General features: G+C 40.0%; 2 protein-coding genes across 2 annotated transcripts in view; both read left to right on the top strand.

Moving 5' to 3' along the window:
• LOC127952487 (zinc finger protein 658B-like) overlaps positions 1-21619 on the top strand; it is a 70098-nt gene that overhangs the window by 36708 nt on the left and 11771 nt on the right. The window lies entirely within an intron of this gene.
• Positions 9612-21619, top strand: part of LOC127953105 (zinc finger protein 501-like) — a 41525-nt gene continuing 29517 nt past the window's right edge. Inside the window, exon 1 of the mRNA XM_052551998.1 lies at positions 9612-10457. Coding sequence (XP_052407958.1) covers positions 9842-10457 — 616 coding nt within the window. The 5' untranslated portion in view covers positions 9612-9841. The remainder of the gene's footprint in view (positions 10458-21619) is intronic.

The following is a 21619-nucleotide window of genomic DNA, read 5'->3' as shown; positions in this document are numbered from 1 at the left end:
CCTGGCCAAGGTCCGTCAACAGGGGTCTTGCCTCTTACTGATAGCACCCCGTTGGCCGACCAGAGTCTGGTTCTCAGATCTAATATCCCTCCTCGACGGCTCGCCGTGGGCGATTCCGATCAGGAGAGATCTTCTCTCTCAGGCGCAGGGGACAGTATTTCATCCCCGGCCCGAGCTCTGGAACCTTCACGTCTGGCCCCTGAGAGGGGACCAACTAAGAGATGCTGGCCTTTCAGCAAATGTAATAGAAACTATTCTAAGTGCTAGGGCTCCCTCCACTAGAAGAATGTATGCCCTCAAATGGCGTGTTTTCGAGGACTGGTGCATGACACACCATGTAGACCCAGCTCACTGCCAAATTGTTTCAGTACTGGAGTTTCTGAAAGAGAAATTATCCTCAGGCACAGGCCCCAGTACTCTCAGAACCTATGTGGCCGCTATTTCGGCTTGCCATGGTCTGACTGATGGCATTTCTGTGGGAAAGCACCCTCTAGTCGCCCGCTTCATTCGTGGGGCTAAGCAGTTGAGGTCACGAGAGTAGCTTTTGATAAGGGAACGTCTCGGGTTACTTGTCTGTAACCCTGTTCCTTGAAAAAGCGGGAACGAGATGCTGCGCCTCAATGCCGCACTGTTAACGTGCCCGGACGTCCTTTCAGACAAATATTAACCTGAGGGAGTTTCCGTGTCACGTCTATTTATAACCTTCAGGTGAGTGTAATATGTGACGTCACCTACCGAGGTTATTTAAGCCAATTCTTGGCGTGTTTGACACACGTGCTTCACAACCGGTCGAACAAAGAATGTTCTCAATAGCGCTATTGAGCGCAGCATCTCGTTCCCGCTTTTTCAGGGAACAGGGTTACAGTCAAGTAACCCGAGATGATTTTCTTACTCCATCATCAGAGGAGAGAAGAGAAGATGTTGTGAGGGAGAAGGAAAGTTATTTTGATAAAAGATCAGGAGGACACATCAATTAGAAATACATTATGTGCACAAATAAATCATTTCAGCACTGCAATATTCCATTAAAAACAATAACTGTCAACTTTAATTTCATGGTGACATTTTAATATGATTTTAAGTAGTTCTGTAGGTGATCCTATATCTTAATCTACTTTGTTAATCTTTTTTCTTTGGTTTTTGTTTTACCGGGGGCAGTCATGGACTAATGGTGAGAGAGTCAGGCTTGTAACCTGAAGGTTGTGGGTTTGAGTCTCAGGTCCAACAGGGATTGTAGGGTGGAGAGAGTGAATATCCTGCACTCTCTTCTACCTTCAATACCACGACTTGAGCAAGAACTGAACCCCAACTGTTCCCTGGGCTAAATGCAGAGCACAAATTATGAGTATGGGTATGAATAGTTGTGTATTGACCCTGAGGACAACAATACATTTTTTTTGATGAATTAGATGTGCTGCTCTCAAATTTTCCTGAGGATGGTACTCCCTTAGTTATGCTTGGAGATTTCAACATCCACCTAGATAAACCTCTATCTGCAGACTTCCACACTCTACCTGCCTCTTTTGATCTCAATCGAGTGTCAACTACTGCTACTCACAAATCAGGCAACCAACTGGACCTTATTTATACACGTCACTGCTCTACTGATCATGTACTGGTTACTCCACTGCACACCTCAGATCACTTCTTCCTCACTCTTAAACTCAACATGGTCCCTGACAAATCACTTACCCCTCCACATGTCATCTTTTGATGTAACCTACGCTCACTCTCACCCTCCCGGCTATCTGCTATGGCTTTATCTTCGCTTGTTTCCCCTAAACTGTTAGCATCCTTTGATGCTGACAGTGCTTCTGCTCCACTCTTACATCTTGTTTAGACACTGTTTGCCCCTTGTCTTCCAGGCCAGCCCATAACACCCCTTCTGCCCCATGTTTATCTGATGTTCTACGCGAATACCATTCTAAGCTTAGAGCTGCTGAAAGGGTGTGGGCGCAAATCCAGAAATTCTACTGACCTTAATATGTATCAGTCACTCATCTCTTCCTTGTCTGCAAATGTCTCCACTGCTAAAAGGACATACTTCCATAAAAAAATTAACAATTTGTCTAACTCTCACATGCTTTTTAAAACATTTTCCTCACTTCTTTGTCCTCCTCCTCCCCCTCCTGCTTCATCTCTAATAGCTGACAAATTTGCAACGTTTTTCATTAATGAAATTAAACACATTAGTGCACAACTTTCCACACCACAATCAGTCAAGCTCATATCACCAGCAAACTTACACTCATTTACATCCTTCTCTTCACTCTCTGAGGCAGAAGTCTCAAAACTCATCCTTTCTAATCACCCTACAACTTGCCCGTTTGATCCTATTCCATCTCATCTCCTTCAAGCCATTTCTCCTGCAGTTGTACCTGCACTCACTCACATCATCAACACATCCCTCCACACTGGTCTTTTTCCCTCATCATTTAGTCAGGTACGTATAACTCCACTACTTAAAAACCCAACCTCAATCCATCTCTTTTAGAGAACTACAGCCCAGTTTCCCTTCTTCCTTTCATTGCAACTGTGTTGTTTCATTGCAACCAAGTCTCTACATTTCTCACACACAACAACCTCTTTGACAACAACCAATCTGGCTTCAGAAGTGGACATTCAACTGAGACTGCCTTGCTCTCAGTTGTTGAAGCTCTAAGACTAGCAAGAGCGGAATCCAAATCTTCAGTACTTATCCTGCTTGATCTGTCCGCTGCTTTTGACACGGTTAACCACCAGATCAACCCTACTGGCAAAAGGCATCTCAGGAACCACACTTCAATTGTTTGAGTCTTACCTATCAGATAGTTCCTTCAAAGTATCTTGGAGAGGTGAGGTGTCCAATTCACAACATCTAACTACTGAGGTGCCTCAGGGCTCAGTTCTTGGACCACTCCTCTTCTCTGTCTACATGGCATCATTAGGTTCTGTCATTCAGAAACATGGCTTTTCATACCACTGCTATGCTGATGACACTCAACTCTACCTCTCATTCCATCCTGACGATCCGACGGTAGCTATTCACATCTCAGCTTGTCTAACAGACATTTCTTCCTGGATGATGGACCTTCAACTCAACCTTGCCAAGACAGAACTGCTTGTGATTCCAGCAAACCCATCGTTTCATCACAATTTCACCATCAAGTTAGGCACATCAACCATAACTCCTTCAAAAACAGCCAGAAGCCTTGGAGTTATGATTGATGATCAGCTGACTTTCGCAGACCACATTGCTAAAACTGTCCGATCCTGCAGATTTGCTTTATTCAACATCAAGAAGATCAAGCCCTTTCTTTTGGAACATGCTGCACAACTCCTTGTTCAAGCTCTTGTTCTGTCCAGGCTGGACTATTGCAATGCCCTCTTGGCAGGTGTTCCAGCCAATTCTATCAAACCTTTACAATTAATTCAGAACGCGGCAGTAAGATTAATTTTTAATGAGCCAAAAAGAATACATGTCACACCTCTGTTTATCAATTTGCACTGGCTTCCAATAGCTGCTCGTATAAAATCAAGGCATTGATTTTTGCCTACAAACTACCACTGGCTCTGCACCCATTTACCTAAATTTGTTACTTCAGACTTATGTGCACTCTAGAAGCTTGTGTTCTGCAAGTGAACGTCGCTTGATTGTGCCATCCCAAAGAAGCACAAAGTCACTTTTACGGACTTTTAAATTAAATGTTCCCTCCTGGTGGAATGACCTCCCCAACTCAATGTCACGGGCCGGGCTAGAACTTGGGTCTCTGGTGAGGTGGGTGAGAGATCTGCCACTAGGCCACAGAGGCTGAGGTGTTGGACCCAATTGAAATACTCAAGGCAGTACTCCAAGCAATTTTGGTTTATATAAAAAAAAGGACTTTGCAAGCCAAAAAATCCAACAAAAGTTCTTCTCAGACAGAGGAATTAATAACAAGAGAGATAATGGGGAAACAAAACCACAAGGGAAAATAAAAACTCCACAAGGGGAGAAAACAGATCAAGAGCGTGTGAACAAACAAATAACTAGGAACACCTTACTTGAGGTAGCATGGGAGGACTTGGAAGAACTAGTAAATACAGAGCTGGTATCATGCAGCCTGAACTCAAAAACCAAGTGTCAAACAAGGGAAAGACTCAGCTAAAATACTCTAACAGAAACAAGGCACAGGTGACCTGGATAACGCTAACAAGAGTAGACAAAGAAGAACAAAGACAGAAGGGAACACAGGGGACCTCTATGAGGCACGGAGACAAACTACAGGAGGTCAAATGCTGACAGGACCCCCTCCTCTAGGAACGGCTCCTGACGTTCCTTCCAGAACACCCAGGCCTCCGGGTGTGAAACTCCCGGATTAAACTTGGGTCAAGGATGTCTTTGGCTGGAACCCAGGGGCGCTCCTCTGGCCCATAGCCCTCCCAGTCCACCAGATATTGTAATGAGTTCTGGACCCTCTGGGAGTCCAGTATCCGGCGCACTGTGTAGGCTGGCTGGCCGCTGATGATCCTGGGAGGTGGAGGGGGCCTGTGCGGGGGAGCAAACGGAGAAGACAAGACAGGTTTTAGTAAAGAGATATGAAATGTGGGGTTAATTGTAAGGGAACGAGGGAGAAATAAACGATAAGAAACAGGGTTAACTTTCCTTGCTATGCGAAAAGGGCCGATGTATTTCTGGGAGAGTTTCTTGGATTCGACCCGGAGGGGCAGGTGCTTAGTAGATAGCCAAACACTTTGACCAGCTCAAAAGTTGGGGGCTGTCCGACGGCGACGATTAGCCTGAACCTGGTACCTCTGGGAAGTCCGAAGGAGGGTACGTCTGGCCTTCCTCCATGTAAGCCGACATCGTTGGACAAAGCGTTGGGCCGAGGGAACACCAACTTGTGCCTCTTCCTCTGGGAATAATGGAGGGGTATATCCAAACTGGCATTCAAAGGGGGATAGTCCAGTGGCCGAGGACTGGAGGGTGTTATGGGCATATTCAGCCCAAATAATATAGGTGGCCCAAGACGTGGGATTGTTAGCCGCCATACACCATAGGGTGGTCTCCAGGTCCTGATAAATACGTTCCGTCTGGCCTTTAGACTCCGGATGGAACCCAGACGATAGGCTGGCCGTTGCCCCAATAAGCCTGCAGAAGGCTCCCCAGGACCGTGGCGAGAACTGGGGACCTCGGTCAGAGACAATGTCCAGGGGAATACCAAATATGCGGAAGACATGGTTCATGAGGAGCTCCGCAGTCTCCTTGGCTGAAGGCAGCTTGGGCAGGGGAATGAACCGGGCCGCTTTGGAGAACCGGTCTACAACCACCAGGATGACTGTATTGCCCTTGGATGGCGGAAGCCCGGTAACAAAGTCCAGAGAGAGATGGGACCATGGCCTGCGGGGAATAGGTAAGGGACGGAGCAGTCCCTGAGGTCGCTGATGTGCAGACTTCCCTTGGTTGCATACGGAGCAGGCCTCCACATAGACTTTAACGTCCCACTTGATGGATGGCCACCAAAACCGCCGCTGGAGAAAGTCAAGGGTGCGGGCACTTCCTGGATGGCAAGTCAAGGGAGACTCATGAGCCCACTGCAAGACCCGGGATCGGGCCGCTAGAGGAACGAACAGGCGTCCAGGGGGACCACCACCTGGATCAGGCTCATGGGCAAGGGCCTCTCGCACCATTCTTTCCAGTTCCCACTGAAGGGGCGCGACAATACTAGACCTCTGAATTATTGGGGTCAAAGGCTTCTCTTGTGTCTCAGGGGAGTAGGCTCGAGACAGGGCATCTGGCTTGACGTTCTTGGTGCCAGGTCTGTAAGATAGGAGAAACTGGAATCGATTAAAAAACAGTGACCACCTAGCTTGCCGAGGATTCAACCACTTAGCCTGCTGGAGATACTCCAGGTTTTTGTGGTCCGTGAGAACCTGGAAAGGGTGCTGGGCCCCCTCGAGCCAGTGGCGCCACTCCTCCAAGGCCAGTTTAACTGCGAGCAACTCACGATCCCCCACGTGGTAGTTGCGCTCGGCATCCGACAGGCGACGAGACATGAAGGCGCAAGGGTGTAACTTTCCATCTGTACCTCTCTGCGACAGGATGGCCCCCACCCCCACCTCTGAGGCATCCACCTCCACCACAAAAGGTCTGTCTGGGTCAGGAATCAGAAGAATAGGAGCGGAAGTGAAATGGCGCTTGAGATCTTCGAAGGCCCCCGCTGCCTCCGGACTCCACTGAACCTTGGTACCTCCTCCCTTAGTAAGTGCTGTCAAAGGGGCAACAACAGAGCTGAAATTCTTAATGAACTTCCTGTAGAAGTTTGCAAAGCAAATGAAACGTTGTACCTCCTTCACATTAGTAGGTATGGGCCAGTTGTGGATCGCCTCTACCTTCTTAGGGTCCATCTCCAGGTGGCCAGGAGTGACAATGAATCTGAGAAACTGAGCCTGGGTAACATGAAATTCACACTTCTCTGGCTCTACGTAGAGGTGATTATCAAGGAGTCTCTGGAGAACCCTGCTTACATGCCCCTCATGCTCCTCCAGTGACTTTGAGAAAATGAGAATATCGTTAAGGTATACAAAGACGAATTGATTAAGAAGGTCCCGGAGGACATCATTAATTAGTGCTTGGAACACTGCGGGGGCATTGGTGAGTCCGAACGGCATTACGAGATACTCATAGTGGCCTGTGGGGGTGTTGAAGGCAGTCTTCCATTCGTCTCCCTGCCGGATCCGCACAAGATGGTAAGCATTGCGGAGATCCAGTTTAGTGAAAACAGAGGCTCCTTGAAGCAGTTCAAAGGCAGTGGCCATGAGCGGTAGAGGGTATCGATTACGAACCGTGATCTTGTTGAGGCCCCGATAATCAATACAAGGCCTAAGACCCCCGTCTTTCTTCTAAACAAAGAAGAAACCTGCCCCAGCTGGGGAGGTTGAGGCACGGATGATACCGGCTGCCAAGGACTCCTTAGCTGAGCGCTCTGGGGGAGACATGGAGAAGATCTGACCCCTGGGAGGGCAAGCCAGGGAGTAATTCAATAGCACAGTCATAAGCGCGGTGAGGTGGTAAGGAGGTGGCCCGGGACTTGCTGAACACTGCCTTAAACTTATGATAAACTCTGGGGACTCGAGACAGGTCGATAGACTCTTGAAACTCCAAACAAGGGGCTGGGGAACTCTGAAGTTGGCAGGAGAGTTGGCAAGTAGAGCCCCAGCTTAGGATAGTGCCAGTGGGCCAGTCGATATGGGGATTGTGTCTGCACAGCCAAGGGTGACCCAGGATAACAGGGTACTCAGGGGAGTCAATAAGATAGAGGGTCTATCTTATTGACCCAATTTCAATTGGACCCAATTGAAATACTCAAGGCAGTACTCCAAGCAATTTTGGTTTATTAAAAAAAGGACTTTGCAAGCCAAAAACTCCAACAAAAGTTATTCTCAGACAGAGGAATTAATAACAAGAGAGATAATGGGAAAACAAAACCACAAGGGAAAATAAAAACTCCACAAGGGGAGAAAACAGATCAAGAGCGTGTGAACAAACAAATAACTAGGAACACCTTACTTGAGGTAGCATGGGAGGACTTGGAAGAAATAGTAAATACAGAGCTGGTATCATGCAGCCTGAACTCAAAAACCAGGTGTCAAACAAGGGAAAGACTCAGCTAAAATACTCTAACAGAAACAAGGCACAGGTGACCTGGATAACGCTAACAAGAGTAGACAAAGAAGAACAAAGACAGAAGGGAACACAGGGGACCTCTAGAGGCACGGAGACAAACTACAGGAGGTCAAATGCTGACACTCAATCCAGACAGCTTAGTCTCTTCCATCTTTATTTGACCCTCTAACTTTAACACTCACTATTCTAATTCTATGCTTTAAAAAAATTCTAACTACCTTTCTAATCTTTTTATATTCTATTTTCTTTCATTAATTATGCAATTGTATTTGTGTGTGTGTATGTGTACAGACCTCTAACACTAGCTTGCACTTTTTAACACTTTTTTTTTTGTTTAAATTAGATTAAAATACATAGTTTAGTATTCACACAACACATGTAATGACCATCCACTCCAGTTATATGTGATGAAATAAATAATCTTTTGTCTGAAATAATATGAACAGCAGCAGCTATGCTAAACTTTCTTCTTTTGATTTCCCTGTCATCTCAGGATGGCCATCCCAAGGTTTCTAGAGATTACAGCAGCTCCAGACTGAATCCAAACTCACTTGTGAAGACTTCAGATGATGCCAACGCTCACAAAGACTACAGACGACAACAACTGTACATGAACACACAAAATATTGAACAAACAAAACAGATATTTTCCTTATTTTGCCTATAAGAGTAAATTTAATGATTTTCAACCTGCTTTATTGCAACATCTCTAATATCTGTAAATGAACAGTATTTACGCTCTCTGAGTTATGTGAACCTACATGTCCAATTTTATTTGTAAGCAGCACTCTACAGGATGAGGAGTTTTAACAAAATGACACAATGCAGCATCTAAATGAAAACATGTTGTTTTGCATCAGTTTTGCTGACAAATAAACGGTATCTTGGAGAAAGAATAAACATTGTTCTTTTACAAATGTTACCAACAATATAACAATACAAAATGGATTGAACATTTTTTAACTTACCCTTTAAAAATGTTGAAAGATAATGTTAATGTGAACTGAACACAAAAAAAGAGACTTGTTTAGTAAGATTTTATCAGAAAATATTTTAGAATTTGTATCATGCAATTTAAAACATTTTAATTACTTATTTATAATATATATATATGTGTGTGTAAATAAATATGTATAAACTATGTATATATTTTAATTGCTTTAATTATTATTTATGTGTTTATGTAACTCTTTATAAAAAGTTTTTGCCATAAAGTTAGCCTGCGATGTTGACAGCACTGAACACATGACTTTTTATTATGAACTAGTAGATGGTCTTTCCCAATGAGTCTGTCACCTCTGGCTTTTTAAACTGCAACCTTGAAACATGCATTTTATGTAAACCTACTTTGAAATAAGTATTGTAAAAAAGTGCTATACTCATACAACATATAACCATGCAAGTAATCTAGTCGTGGTTATTTTGGTAGATACTAATGTTTTACTGCAACAGTCATAGTTAAACCATGGTGATTGTAGTAAAACTATGGTTGATTTTGTTTTTACTATGGTTTTACTGCAAAAGCTGTAGTAAAATCATGGTTGAATTTCAAAAGACTACAAATAATCCCGAATTATCCACTTTTGATCAAAGCATCGGGTAAATGTTAATGTATTTGTACATGTAATATGAAATAAATGAAAATATTAATAAAGTTGCATCTGTTCTTGAAAGAGGTGTGTATTGTTTTGTTATATATGGTCCATAACGATGATCAAAACGCCGGTGAACCGCATCCACGCAGAGCGGCCGGGATGCATCGTCCCATCATCGGCCGGAGAGCATTTCCGATCAGAGGCCGACCTTGCGGCGAAATCTTTCCTATCAAACGCTCCCTGACCGATACCGTGCCGACATCAGCACAACGTATGTGTGCTGTCTGGGGTGTTTTTGTTCTGCACCTCGCACTCTCCAGTCCAGCGGGAGGCGCTACACACATTCGTTTGTTTTACAAACACCAGTAAACCTCAGAGGAGGAAGAATTATTTTCGCCGTGCTCTCTGTTGTTGTTTTGTCGGCATGCTCCCTTAATACAAACAGTTAGAAACGTTTCTTTTAAGATAAAAATACAGTTTCTTGATCAGTTCAGTAAATAGGCGTACCTGTAATATTTTCATCTTCACAGTCGTCTAAGTTTTGAAACATGCAGGAATATCTGGAGGAGTATCAGCTGAACTAAGATCTGCTGCTGTGAAAATGATGTTTGTTAAAGAGGAGAGTGAACACGAGGAACCAGAAACCTGGAGAATAAAACACGAGGATCAAGAAACATGGGGAATAAAATATGAGGAACCAGAAAAATGCGGAATAAAACACGAGGAACCAGAAACCTGGAGAATAAATCAAGAGGAACCAGAAACCTGGAGAATAAAACATGAGGAACTAGATACCTGGAGAATAAAACACATGGAACCAGAAACCTGTAGAATAAAACACGAGGAGCCAGAAACCTGGATAATAGAACACAAGGAACCAGAAACCTGGAGAATAAAACACGAGGAACCAGAAACCTGGAGAATAAAACAGGAGGAACTAGAAACCGTGAGAATAAAACAGGAGGAACCAGAAACCTGGATAATAGAACACAAGGAACCAGAAACCTGGAGAATAAAACACGAGGAACCAGAAACCTTGAGAATAAAACAAGAGGAACCAGAAACCTGGAGAATAAAACAAGAGGAACCAGAAACCTGGAGAATAAAACACGAGGAACTGGAAACCGTGAGAATAAAACACGAGGAACCAGAATCCTGCAGAATAAAACACGAGGAATCAGAAAACGGGAGAATAAAACATGAGGAACCAGAAAGAGGTTGGTGTGTATTCTTCATTTATCTTTAATGTCTGTTTGTGGTAATGTTACATTTAGGCTCACAAAGTTTTACTTATCTGGTGTTTTGGGGCCCTGCCGTGTGTGTGTGTGTGTGTGTGTGTGTCTGTCTATCTATCTATCTATCTATCTATATATGAAGAGTTTGGTTCCAAAACGCTATAAATCCAAAATTGTTAAATTGAGAAAAAAGGCATTTTCTTTCCCAAAAGACTGTTTGTATGAAAACTGTTATTTTCTGTTTCCAACTGTAATATATCATTATGAGTTTGTAATAACATAGAAAAATCAAATCCATATTTTGATTTTAAACATTTATTAAACAAATAAATTTTTTTCTCTCCAAAATCCAATATATCCATGACACGTTTTTCCCCAAAATGCTACAAATCCATTTCATCAACAAAAACTCACTTTCTGTATGAAATTGAGCAAAGACATAACAATGAATAACAAGGAAAGGTTGTCTATACATATGACAAACCCCAAAACTTGAACAACATCACTTATATTAAACCATTAAACCAATTTTTAAAAGTACATTCATCTCGCTGCCTTTTTCAGATTGCATTCATTTCAGTCTGATATTAATGCTGTTAATAGCAACATTTCAAATTCATCCTGAACTCATACGTAACATTAGAGCAAAATTTTGTTTCTGTTGCATTCATCTTGTTATTCTGTTCACTACATTCATAAAATTTTCAAAACAATGTACAAAACTGTGCAATTATTAAGTTAAATAGTATTAAATAGTAAGTTATCTATACAAATCCCAAACGTGGACAACAGATTTTCTAAAAAATACATCCATCACAATGCTTCATAAAAACATGTTCATAAAAACAATATTTCTGTGTCATTAAAACATAACTGTGCAAAATATAACTTTAAATAAACAATACATCTGTGTGAGATTGTGCAACATAACTAGGCTATAAGCAACCATGACAGTCGATTTACATAACAATGCCAACTTGAACAAATTTCTTATAGTGGAACACAGATATATGAAATACATTAATCATGTTGTAGTGCATGTTATTTATCTATCTATCTATGTATTTATTTATCTATCTATCTATTTATTATGGACAACTACAATTCAGTGCCATTGTGAAGTGCCATTATCTAGACACACCCAACTACACACAGACTTTCTCCGCACTCACTTAACTCCTCCTCCTGTTTGCTGAGGTATTTCTCACACACACGTGTTCACACACACTTATTATGCACTGAAACCATGAACTCAAAAGGCACAATCGGCAGAATTATTCTTCGGGGCTGTCACGGTCGGCATCATTTACAATGAGTGCTCCATCATAGAAGGCACGCACAGTGTCACTGGCACCAATTTCAGCAAGCAAGTTAAGCACATCCTTTCTTTTTGCATCCTTCACTGTGCTTACATTTGGGAGCTGACTCGGCTTGAAGTTTGCCCAGTTCTGTCGTCGCTTCAAAACCGAGTGATAGCAGAAGTCACTGTTGTACACAGTCTTGAATCCAAGTTTGTCATTCCTAAGTTCCAGCATTCTAGCATCACTGAGCTTGAATGACTTCTGTGGCTTTACAAAAACCTGTGTTGCCTTCTTGAAATCATAAGCTTGTCAGTCCTGGCCGTAGACATGGACATGTCCATGGTTCCTCAAAATGTCATAGTACTCTTCTGGCATGAGGTTGGTATTGTGCTTTCGAATCTGCTGCTCAATCCTCTCAAAAACGCGGTCAACAGGAATGAAACTGTGTCCCCTGATGGGAAACACATATTCCGTGATCATATTAGGACAATTCTGCTTTGTTAAAGCAAACAGCATTGACAGAACATTCACATTTTTGTTTTGTCCAAAACAGGAATCACTGAATAATCTCAACTTCTGAACATTGCAAAGTGCAACATTCAATGGCTGTCGAAAACAAAACAGTGGTTCAGAGCAGAAGCAGTCAAATTACTGTCTTTTCTGTTCTTGTGTTCCATCCATGTGTAAAGATGGATGTCATCCTTGCTTTGCTTGCTGCCTTTCCCAGCATGGACAACAACACCAAAGATGTACATGTAGAGCTGGCGGGAGTAGTACGCCTGACCAATGGGGGTTTTTGGGAGTACCAGATTCTCCATCATGTTGAAGCAGACTGTCAATGCTGCATTGTCACTTTGCCCAAGGAAATCATAAAACACCCTTGCTCGTCTGGGATGCAAAATGAAAGATGCTGATGCTGTACGCTTCTCCTCTTCGGGCAAGCTGGGGTTCTTTACTGTGAGATGAAACTTTGCACATGTAGAACACGCGTCGGTGGCTGGATGTCCAAATGCAAGGTTGAAATTGTATCGGAAAACACTGTAATAGAGAGAGTAGCTAACAGCATCATTATTTTGCTGCTTGAACAAATTATGCATTTTTTTTACGCTGAGGTCACTGGAAAGGTATTTTCCGCCCAGGTGCTCCTCTTCTGCCATAGTGGCTTGCCCTACAAGTGAATGTTTGAATGTGATCCATCACAAGTTTCTTCTTATTCTTTTCTTCATTTTCTGTAACTTTGCAAGCACCACCCCTATGTTCTGGTCTGGCCTCAGCATTCTCTGCATAATATCCTGCCACTCGAGCTACTCTATCTTTGCCAATACCTGCAATGACAAGTTAAACTAACAATTTATTTCTTTGTTAAGAGGAAATTGAGATAGCATAGGCTAGTGGCTCATCAGAATATACAGTGGCAGTCAACCACAAACCCATTTCAGCCTGAATTGGGGTTGGCCTACAAACCAATAACTTGAATAACTTTTTACATAATATCTCACTTTTAGCATGTTATTTATTTATATATTTGTGTATTTATCTATCTGTTTATTAATTTATCTATCTATTTATTTATTTATGAAATAAAACAAATAAACTCACCCAGCACTGCACAGAAAGTTGCCTTGCAGACAGGAACCTTCGTGGGATGATCCTTGGAGAGCAAGTAGAACTTGTTCGTGATCTCCCTCTCCTTCTGTGCATCTTCAATTGCCACCTTGGGACGTCTTCGCTGTACCCGTTTTACTGTTATCAGGCGTAAAATTGCTTGGTCTTGTTCGGCCTTTGTGGTATGACAGTAGAGAGTGTCGAAGTTTTTTACAAGATCGTCAGCTGTCAGTTTGTCGGCATGACAAAAGTTTTTTGATTCACTGTGAGAACAAGCAATCGTCGGTATTTTGCCACCGCCTGACTTTCTTTCTGACTTCCCTTGCATGGTTGTCTTTTGACCGCTTCCGCTTCTTTCCCACAGACGACACAACCATTGGCTCCTCAATACCATCAAAGTTATTCATTTTAGTAGCCTATATAAAAACTTAAAAGTCTGAGGCGAGTGTTTACCGGCGTCTACTGACAGGGTGCCGCCATGACAGTTTGCGTCATGGAATGGTGCACGGTGATTGGTCGAATGGAACTGTAGGGCTTTTTTCGGAAAAACAGGACTGGCGTTTGTCTCTGTTTGAGAAAAAAGGGAATAAACAGGGCAGCGAAACACGGCGGATATCACGTTTTGTTAAAAACTGATTATCAAACTTTGAATAGAGAGTCAATGGGGAGCTTGTTTTGGCGGTAACTCGTTTTTTTCTAAATTGCCGTTTATCGCGTTTTGGAACCAAATTCTTCATATATATATATATATATATATATATATATATACACACACACACACACACACACACACACGGCAAATGTTGGGTTTAAACTAACCCAACCTGTAACCCAACTATATAGCACCTTCCCATATGTGGGTTAAAATCCTGTTGGGTTAAAAGTCACCCAACAGTTAAGTTAATTATTCATATTAACATCAGTATTTTTATAAAGAAATTACTTAACACAACCATATTTTGAAACAACTTTGTTGTAAATTACAGATTTTATTTTAATATGCTTATAACACATTTACAAATATATTTTAATATACAGAATGTGTAAAAATACAACTGCCATTTTCAAGATGTACAAATTCATATTCATATCAAAACACACAAATGTGCAAATACAGTTCACAGCTATGGCCTAATGTTTAGAGAGTTGGACCTGTAACACGAAAGTCGCAGGTTTGAGTCTCGGTGCTGGCAGGAGTTGTAGGTGGGGGAGAGTGTATGAACAGTGCTCTCTTTCACCCTCAATACTCATGGCTGAAGTGCCCTTGAGCAAGGCACTGAACCCTCAGTTGCTCCCGGGGGGCGCTGGATCTATAGCTGCCCACTGCTCCGGGTGTGTGTTCACTTCTCACTGCTCTGTGTGTGCACTTGGATGGGTTAAATGCAGAGCACCAATTCCGAATATGGGTTACTATACTTGGCAAATATTACGACTTTCAAATAAAATGAATATAAAATATAATAATCAAACAAAAAATAATAATAAAGTCAAGTAATAATAATAAAAAATATACTGCTGGGCCTACTGATGATAAAAAAGTTTTTTACTGATTAGGTAGTAGATGTCATATACAAAGAAAATTTTGAAGCACATATCGACTGCTTTTAGTATCGTCTTCTGGTCCATAGCCTCCCTGTTTAAAAATAATAAAAACTTTTAATAAAATAATATAAGTTTTCCTTTTTCACCAAGCACCAGGACATGTGGATTATGGCTTGTCTCATGATTCAAGTACAGCACTAATTAGTGCCAACCTTAAAAAAAAAAAAAAAAAAAAAAGTTCAGTTAACATGCATTGTGATGATATTTCATTGATACACTTACTTTACAAATGAGTGAATTTAAATGAGTTAAAAGCTATAGCGAATTTAAATTGGTTAAAGTGATAATACACCCAAAAAATAAAATTGTCATTTTTTTTTTCTAAATATCTTCTTGGAACCATTTTTATTTTTACAACTTGTCTTATACAAAAAAGGTGAAGGTAATCATACCACTGCATAGTTTTTTTTTCAGTTATAAAACACTAGACAGAAACTTAGACATCATAAAAGTGATTTACTTGAGCACTAGAAAAATACAATAACAATAATTTGAGTGAGAAAAATAAGAATAATAAGAAAAATAAAAAAAAGATTTAACTTTGTTTGCCAATATAGAACATCCTGAGATTGCTAGAAATGCAGTATTTACAATGAATTACGATGCAAATAAGTGCTGATGTGCTGATGGCCACTTATACAGATGGTAATAACACAAATGTGCCATAAAGTAAATAATCCACTCTCTCTATTCATATAGACGCGTTCACTTTGATAGCCGTGATCATACAGTAATAGTGAGCTGATTTGGGCTGATTTGCACTCAAACAGATGGTAATCATGCAGATACATTCACATTCAACATAAAACACACTCTCACACATATAAAAACTGTTGAAAAATAAAAGAAAGAAAAAAGCGATCGCTATAAGTTCCGCCTCCATCAGCTGAGGGAGCGCCAAACTTCCAATATACTATCTTTCATTCATTCTTTTTTCCGGTGGATCGTCTCATTCTGTTTGTGACACTGTACACTGCTAAACCATGCCGTTTTTTTACTACCAAGACACAGTTTCTGACCGTGAGTTATTCCATAACGGACACAAGCAGTTCTGTCGCTGAAGAACTGAAACGTAAACAAAGTAATTATGATCCATATTACAACGTTATTGTTTCGTTGGACTAAACGTGCTTCATGAGATGTCGGTCAGTAGATTTCCCTCCAGAAAATTTGTGCCAATATTTGCGGCTAATGTGAGTAAATTTTACCACCCTTTACCCTTAAACTGATTGGGACTTGTAGGGAGGAACAAAAGTACACTGTAATTGAAGGAAAGCTTTGTTGGACGGAATCCGGCAATACACTTATTTCACCTCATTTTTGGAAGTCATAAGTCTAAGTAAAATTTAAAACTTGTATGTATGTATCATGGTATCATTAATTTAAATAGGTTACTTACCTTGAAATGTTCAGGCAGAAATTCTATTGTTGCAATTTTTTCTTCACAAAAAAAGTCCTTTGTATAAAACAGAAGTATAAACACATTTAGCAAAACACATAAAAAAACATGTCAATCAATCTAGCTTCATAAGAGAAATTGCTGTAATTATAGGGTATTCTAATAGATGCATAAGAATATTCAATATGAATAAACCATAAAATCTCCCTCTCCTTCTGTGCATCTTCAATTGCCACCTTGGGACGTCTTCGCTGTACCCGTTTTACTGTTATCAGGCGTAAAATTGCTTGGTCTTGTTCGGCCTTTGTGGTATGACAGTAGAGAGTGTCGAAGTTTTTTACAAGATCGTCAGCTGTCAGTTTGTCGGCATGACAAAAGTTTTTTGATTCACTGTGAGAACAAGCAATCGTCGGTATTTTGCCACCGCCTGACTTTCTTTCTGACTTCCCTTGCATGGTTGTCTTTTGACCGCTTCCGCTTCTTTCCCACAGACGACACAACCATTGGCTCCTCAATACCATCAAAGTTATTCATTTTAGTAGCCTATATAAAAACTTAAAAGTCTGAGGCGAGTGTTTACCGGCGTCTACTGACAGGGTGCCGCCATGACAGTTTGCGTCATGGAATGGTGCACGGTGATTGGTCGAATGGAACTGTAGGGCTTTTTTCGGAAAAACAGGACTGGCGTTTGTCTCTGTTTGAGAAAAAAGGGAATAAACAGGGCAGCGAAACACGGCGGATATCGCGTTTTGTTAAAAACTGATTATCAAACTTTGAATAGAGAGTCAATGGGGAGCTTGTTTTGGCGGTAACTCGTTTTTTTCTAAATTGCCGTTTATCGCGTTTTGGAACCAAATTCTTCATATATATATATATATATATATATATATATATATATATATATATATATACACACACACACACACACACACACACACGGCAAATGTTGGGTTTAAACTAACCCAACCTGTAACCCAACTATATAGCACCTTCCCATATGTGGGTTAAAATCCTGTTGGGTTAAAAGTCACCCAACAGTTAAGTTAATTATTCATATTAACATCAGTATTTTTTATAAAGAAATTACTTAACACAACCATATTTTGAAACAACTTTGTTGTAAATTACAGATTTTATTTTAATATGCTTATAACACATTTACAAATATATTTTAATATACAGAATGTGTAAAAATACAACTGCCATTTTCAAGATGTACAAATTCATATTCATATCAAAACACACAAATGTGCAAATACAGTTCACAGCTATGGCCTAATGTTTAGAGAGTTGGACCTGTAACACGAAAGTCGCAGGTTTGAGTCTCGGTGCTGGCAGGAGTTGTAGGTGGGGGAGAGTGTATGAACAGTGCTCTCTTTCACCCTCAATACTCATGGCTGAAGTGCCCTTGAGCAAGGCACTGAACCCTCAGTTGCTCCCGGGGGGCGCTGGATCTATAGCTGCCCACTGCTCCGGGTGTGTGTTCACTTCTCACTGCTCTGTGTGTGCACTTGGATGGGTTAAATGCAGAGCACCAATTCCGAATATGGGTTACTATACTTGGCAAATATTACGACTTTCAAATAAAATGAATATAAAATATAATAATCAAACAAAAAATAATAATAAAGTCAAGTAATAATAATAAAAAATATACTGCTGGGCCTACTGATGATAAAAAAGTTTTTTACTGATTAGGTAGTAGATGTCATATACAAAGAAAATTTTGAAGCACATATCGACTGCTTTTAGTATCGTCTTCTGGTCCATAGCCTCCCTGTTTAAAAATAATAAAAACTTTTAATAAAATAATATAAGTTTTCCTTTTTCACCAAGCACCAGGACATGTGGATTATGGCTTGTCTCATGATTCAAGTACAGCACTAATTAGTGCCAACCTTAAAAAAAAAAAAAAAAAAAAAGTTCAGTTAACATGCATTGTGATGATATTTCATTGATACACTTACTTTACAAATGAGTGAATTTAAATGAGTTAAAAGCTATAGCGAATTTAAATTGGTTAAAGTGATAATACACCCAAAAAATAAAATTGTCATTTTTTTTTCTAAATATCTTCTTGGAACCATTTTTATTTTTACAACTTGTCTTATACAAAAAAGGTGAAGGTAATCATACCACTGCATAGTTTTTTTTTTCAGTTATAAAACACTAGACAGAAACTTAGACATCATAAAAGTGATTTACTTGAGCACTAGAAAAATACAATAACAATAATTTGAGTGAGAAAAATAAGAATAATAAGAAAAATAAAAAAAAGATTTAACTTTGTTTGCCAATATAGAACATCCTGAGATTGCTAGAAATGCAGTATTTACAATGAATTACGATGCAAATAAGTGCTGATGTGCTGATGGCCACTTATACAGATGGTAATAACACAAATGTGCCATAAAGTAAATAATCCACTCTCTCTATTCATATAGACGCGTTCACTTTGATAGCCGTGATCATACAGTAATAGTGAGCTGATTTGGGCTGATTTGCACTCAAACAGATGGTAATCATGCAGATACATTCACATTCAACATAAAACACACTCTCACACATATAAAAACTGTTGAAAAATAAAAGAAAGAAAAAAGCGATCGCTATAAGTTCCGCCTCCATCAGCTGAGGGAGCGCCAAACTTCCAATATACTATCTTTCATTCATTCTTTTTTCCGGTGGATCGTCTCATTCTGTTTGTGACACTGTACACTGCTAAACCATGCCGTTTTTTTACTACCAAGACACAGTTTCTGACCGTGAGTTATTCCATAACGGACACAAGCAGTTCTGTCGCTGAAGAACTGAAACGTAAACAAAGTAATTATGATCCATATTACAACGTTATTGTTTCGTTGGACTAAACGTGCTTCATGAGATGTCGGTCAGTAGATTTCCCTCCAGAAAATTTGTGCCAATATTTGCGGCTAATGTGAGTAAATTTTACCACCCTTTACCCTTAAACTGATTGGGACTTGTAGGGAGGAACAAAAGTACACTGTAATTGAAGGAAAGCTTTGTTGGACGGAATCCGGCAATACACTTATTTCACCTCATTTTTGGAAGTCATAAGTCTAAGTAAAATTTAAAACTTGTATGTATGTATCATGGTATCATTAATTTAAATAGGTTACTTACCTTGAAATGTTCAGGCAGAAATTCTATTGTTGCAATTTTTTCTTCACAAAAAAAGTCCTTTGTATAAAACAGAAGTATAAACACATTTAGCAAAACACATAAAAAAACATGTCAATCAATCTAGCTTCATAAGAGAAATTGCTGTAATTATAGGGTATTCTAATAGATGCATAAGAATATTCAATATGAATAAACCATAAAAACACTTTTACTGTACAATTAATTAGTGCTGGTCCCCTAAAATGCATATGACTTAAAGGTTGGTTGTAGGAGTAATGTTAACGTTATGTAAATTTGGGGCACTAGTATAAATAAAGCTTTCTTGCTTAATTCTAATGATTTCGTCAAACTTTCACATTTCACCAGACAATTTTTATTAACTATAAGTAATGCTTGTCTAAACATTAAATCTTTTAATGTATTAATGCTGGCGAACAAACAGGAATAGCATTCATTTACAATCGATCTAATTCTCTGGGGGAAACAAACGGACTAAAGGGAACACAAACTTTTTAATGTATTAAAAAAAATTAACGTATCAGACACAAACTTCATGTTATAACAGTTATATACATCAAACTAATATTAAAATATTACTCTGGAGGATTTCAAAAATTTTCGACGTATCTCCAACCTTCCGTTCATGGCAAAAATACTTGAGCGTGTTGTTGCCTTTCATCTACGTAACCATCTCGCAATTAATAACCTGTTTGATCCTCTTCAGTCAGGTTTTCATAAATTCCACAGTACTGAAACGGCTTTGGTCAGAGTTACCAATGATTTGTTGATGGCTTCTGACTCTGGTGTAATTTCCATTTTCATCTTTCTTGATTTAAGAGCAGCTTTTGATACTGTTGATCATAGTCTATTACTCGCCCACCTTGAACAAGATTTTGGTGTGTCGGGGATAGCTTTGAAGTGGTTTAAATCCTATTTTACAGACCGTTCTCAGTTCGTTTCCATGGGTGGTTTCAGGTCTGAGATTAGCTCTGTTTTCACTGGGGTTCCTCAGGGCTCAGTCCTCTGCTTTTTAATATTTATCTGGCACCACTTGGACAGTTGTTGCGATCGCTTGGCCTCCATTAACACTTTTATGCTGATGATATGCAGATTTATATACACTCAGTCTGGTGAACATCTTAATGTTGATTTTCTGTCCGGCTGTGTTTCTGAGATAAAGGAATGGATGATTTGTTTGTGTCTGAATAGTGGTAAAACTTAAGTTATGCTTATTGGCTTCTGTCATCAAATTTCAAAAGCTGGTTCCTTATCTTTGACTATTGATGGCTCTGTCTTGGCTACTCAAGCTAAAGTAAGGAATCTTGGAGTTACTTTTCGATACCAGGCTTTCATTTGATTCTTTTGTCCAGAGTACATTTAAATCATCCTTCTTTCACCTCAGAAATATAGCTAGATTACATTCTATGCTAAATTTCTCAGTAGCTGTAAAGCTGATGAATTCCTTTGTCATCTCTAGGATAGATTACGATAACGCCCTTCTAGCCGGAGTCTCTAAATCCACACTTAACAAACTACAATATGTACAAAACTCGGCCGCCAGGATATTGACTGGGTCCAGGGTATGCAATCACATCACTCCAGTTTTGGAGTCCTTACACTGGCTCCCAGTCCGATTCAGAGTAGATTTTAAAATGATGATGCTGACATATAAAGCATTGCATAGCTTGGCCCCTTATAATTTATCTGAGTTGTTAACTTCCTATACCCCAACTCGGAGACTGCGTTCTTCTCAATCCAACTTGTTGGTTGTTCCTCAAACACGCTTACGTGACAGGGCCTTTTCTTCATATGCTCCTGTCGGAATTCTCTGCCTCCTGATCTTAGGGAAGCACAGGGCTATGACATTTTTAAAGGTAGACTTAAGACTTATTTTTTTAAATTAGCATTTGATTGTTGATGTTACTTTTATTGTTTGAGCTTTGTATTGCTTGTTTGTGTACAGCGCTTTGAGAAGTAGCCTTTAAAGGCGCTTTATAAAATAAAGTTTATTATTATTATTATTATAAAAATTTGAAGCCAGAGACAGTTGGGTTATAACTAAAAATAACCCAACGACGAAAAAAAATGACCCA

This window comes from Carassius gibelio, chromosome B3 (genome assembly GCF_023724105.1).
Source record: "Carassius gibelio isolate Cgi1373 ecotype wild population from Czech Republic chromosome B3, carGib1.2-hapl.c, whole genome shotgun sequence".
NCBI lineage: Eukaryota > Metazoa > Chordata > Actinopteri > Cypriniformes > Cyprinidae > Carassius > Carassius gibelio.
This window is presented reverse-complemented; position numbering and strand designations above follow the sequence as displayed.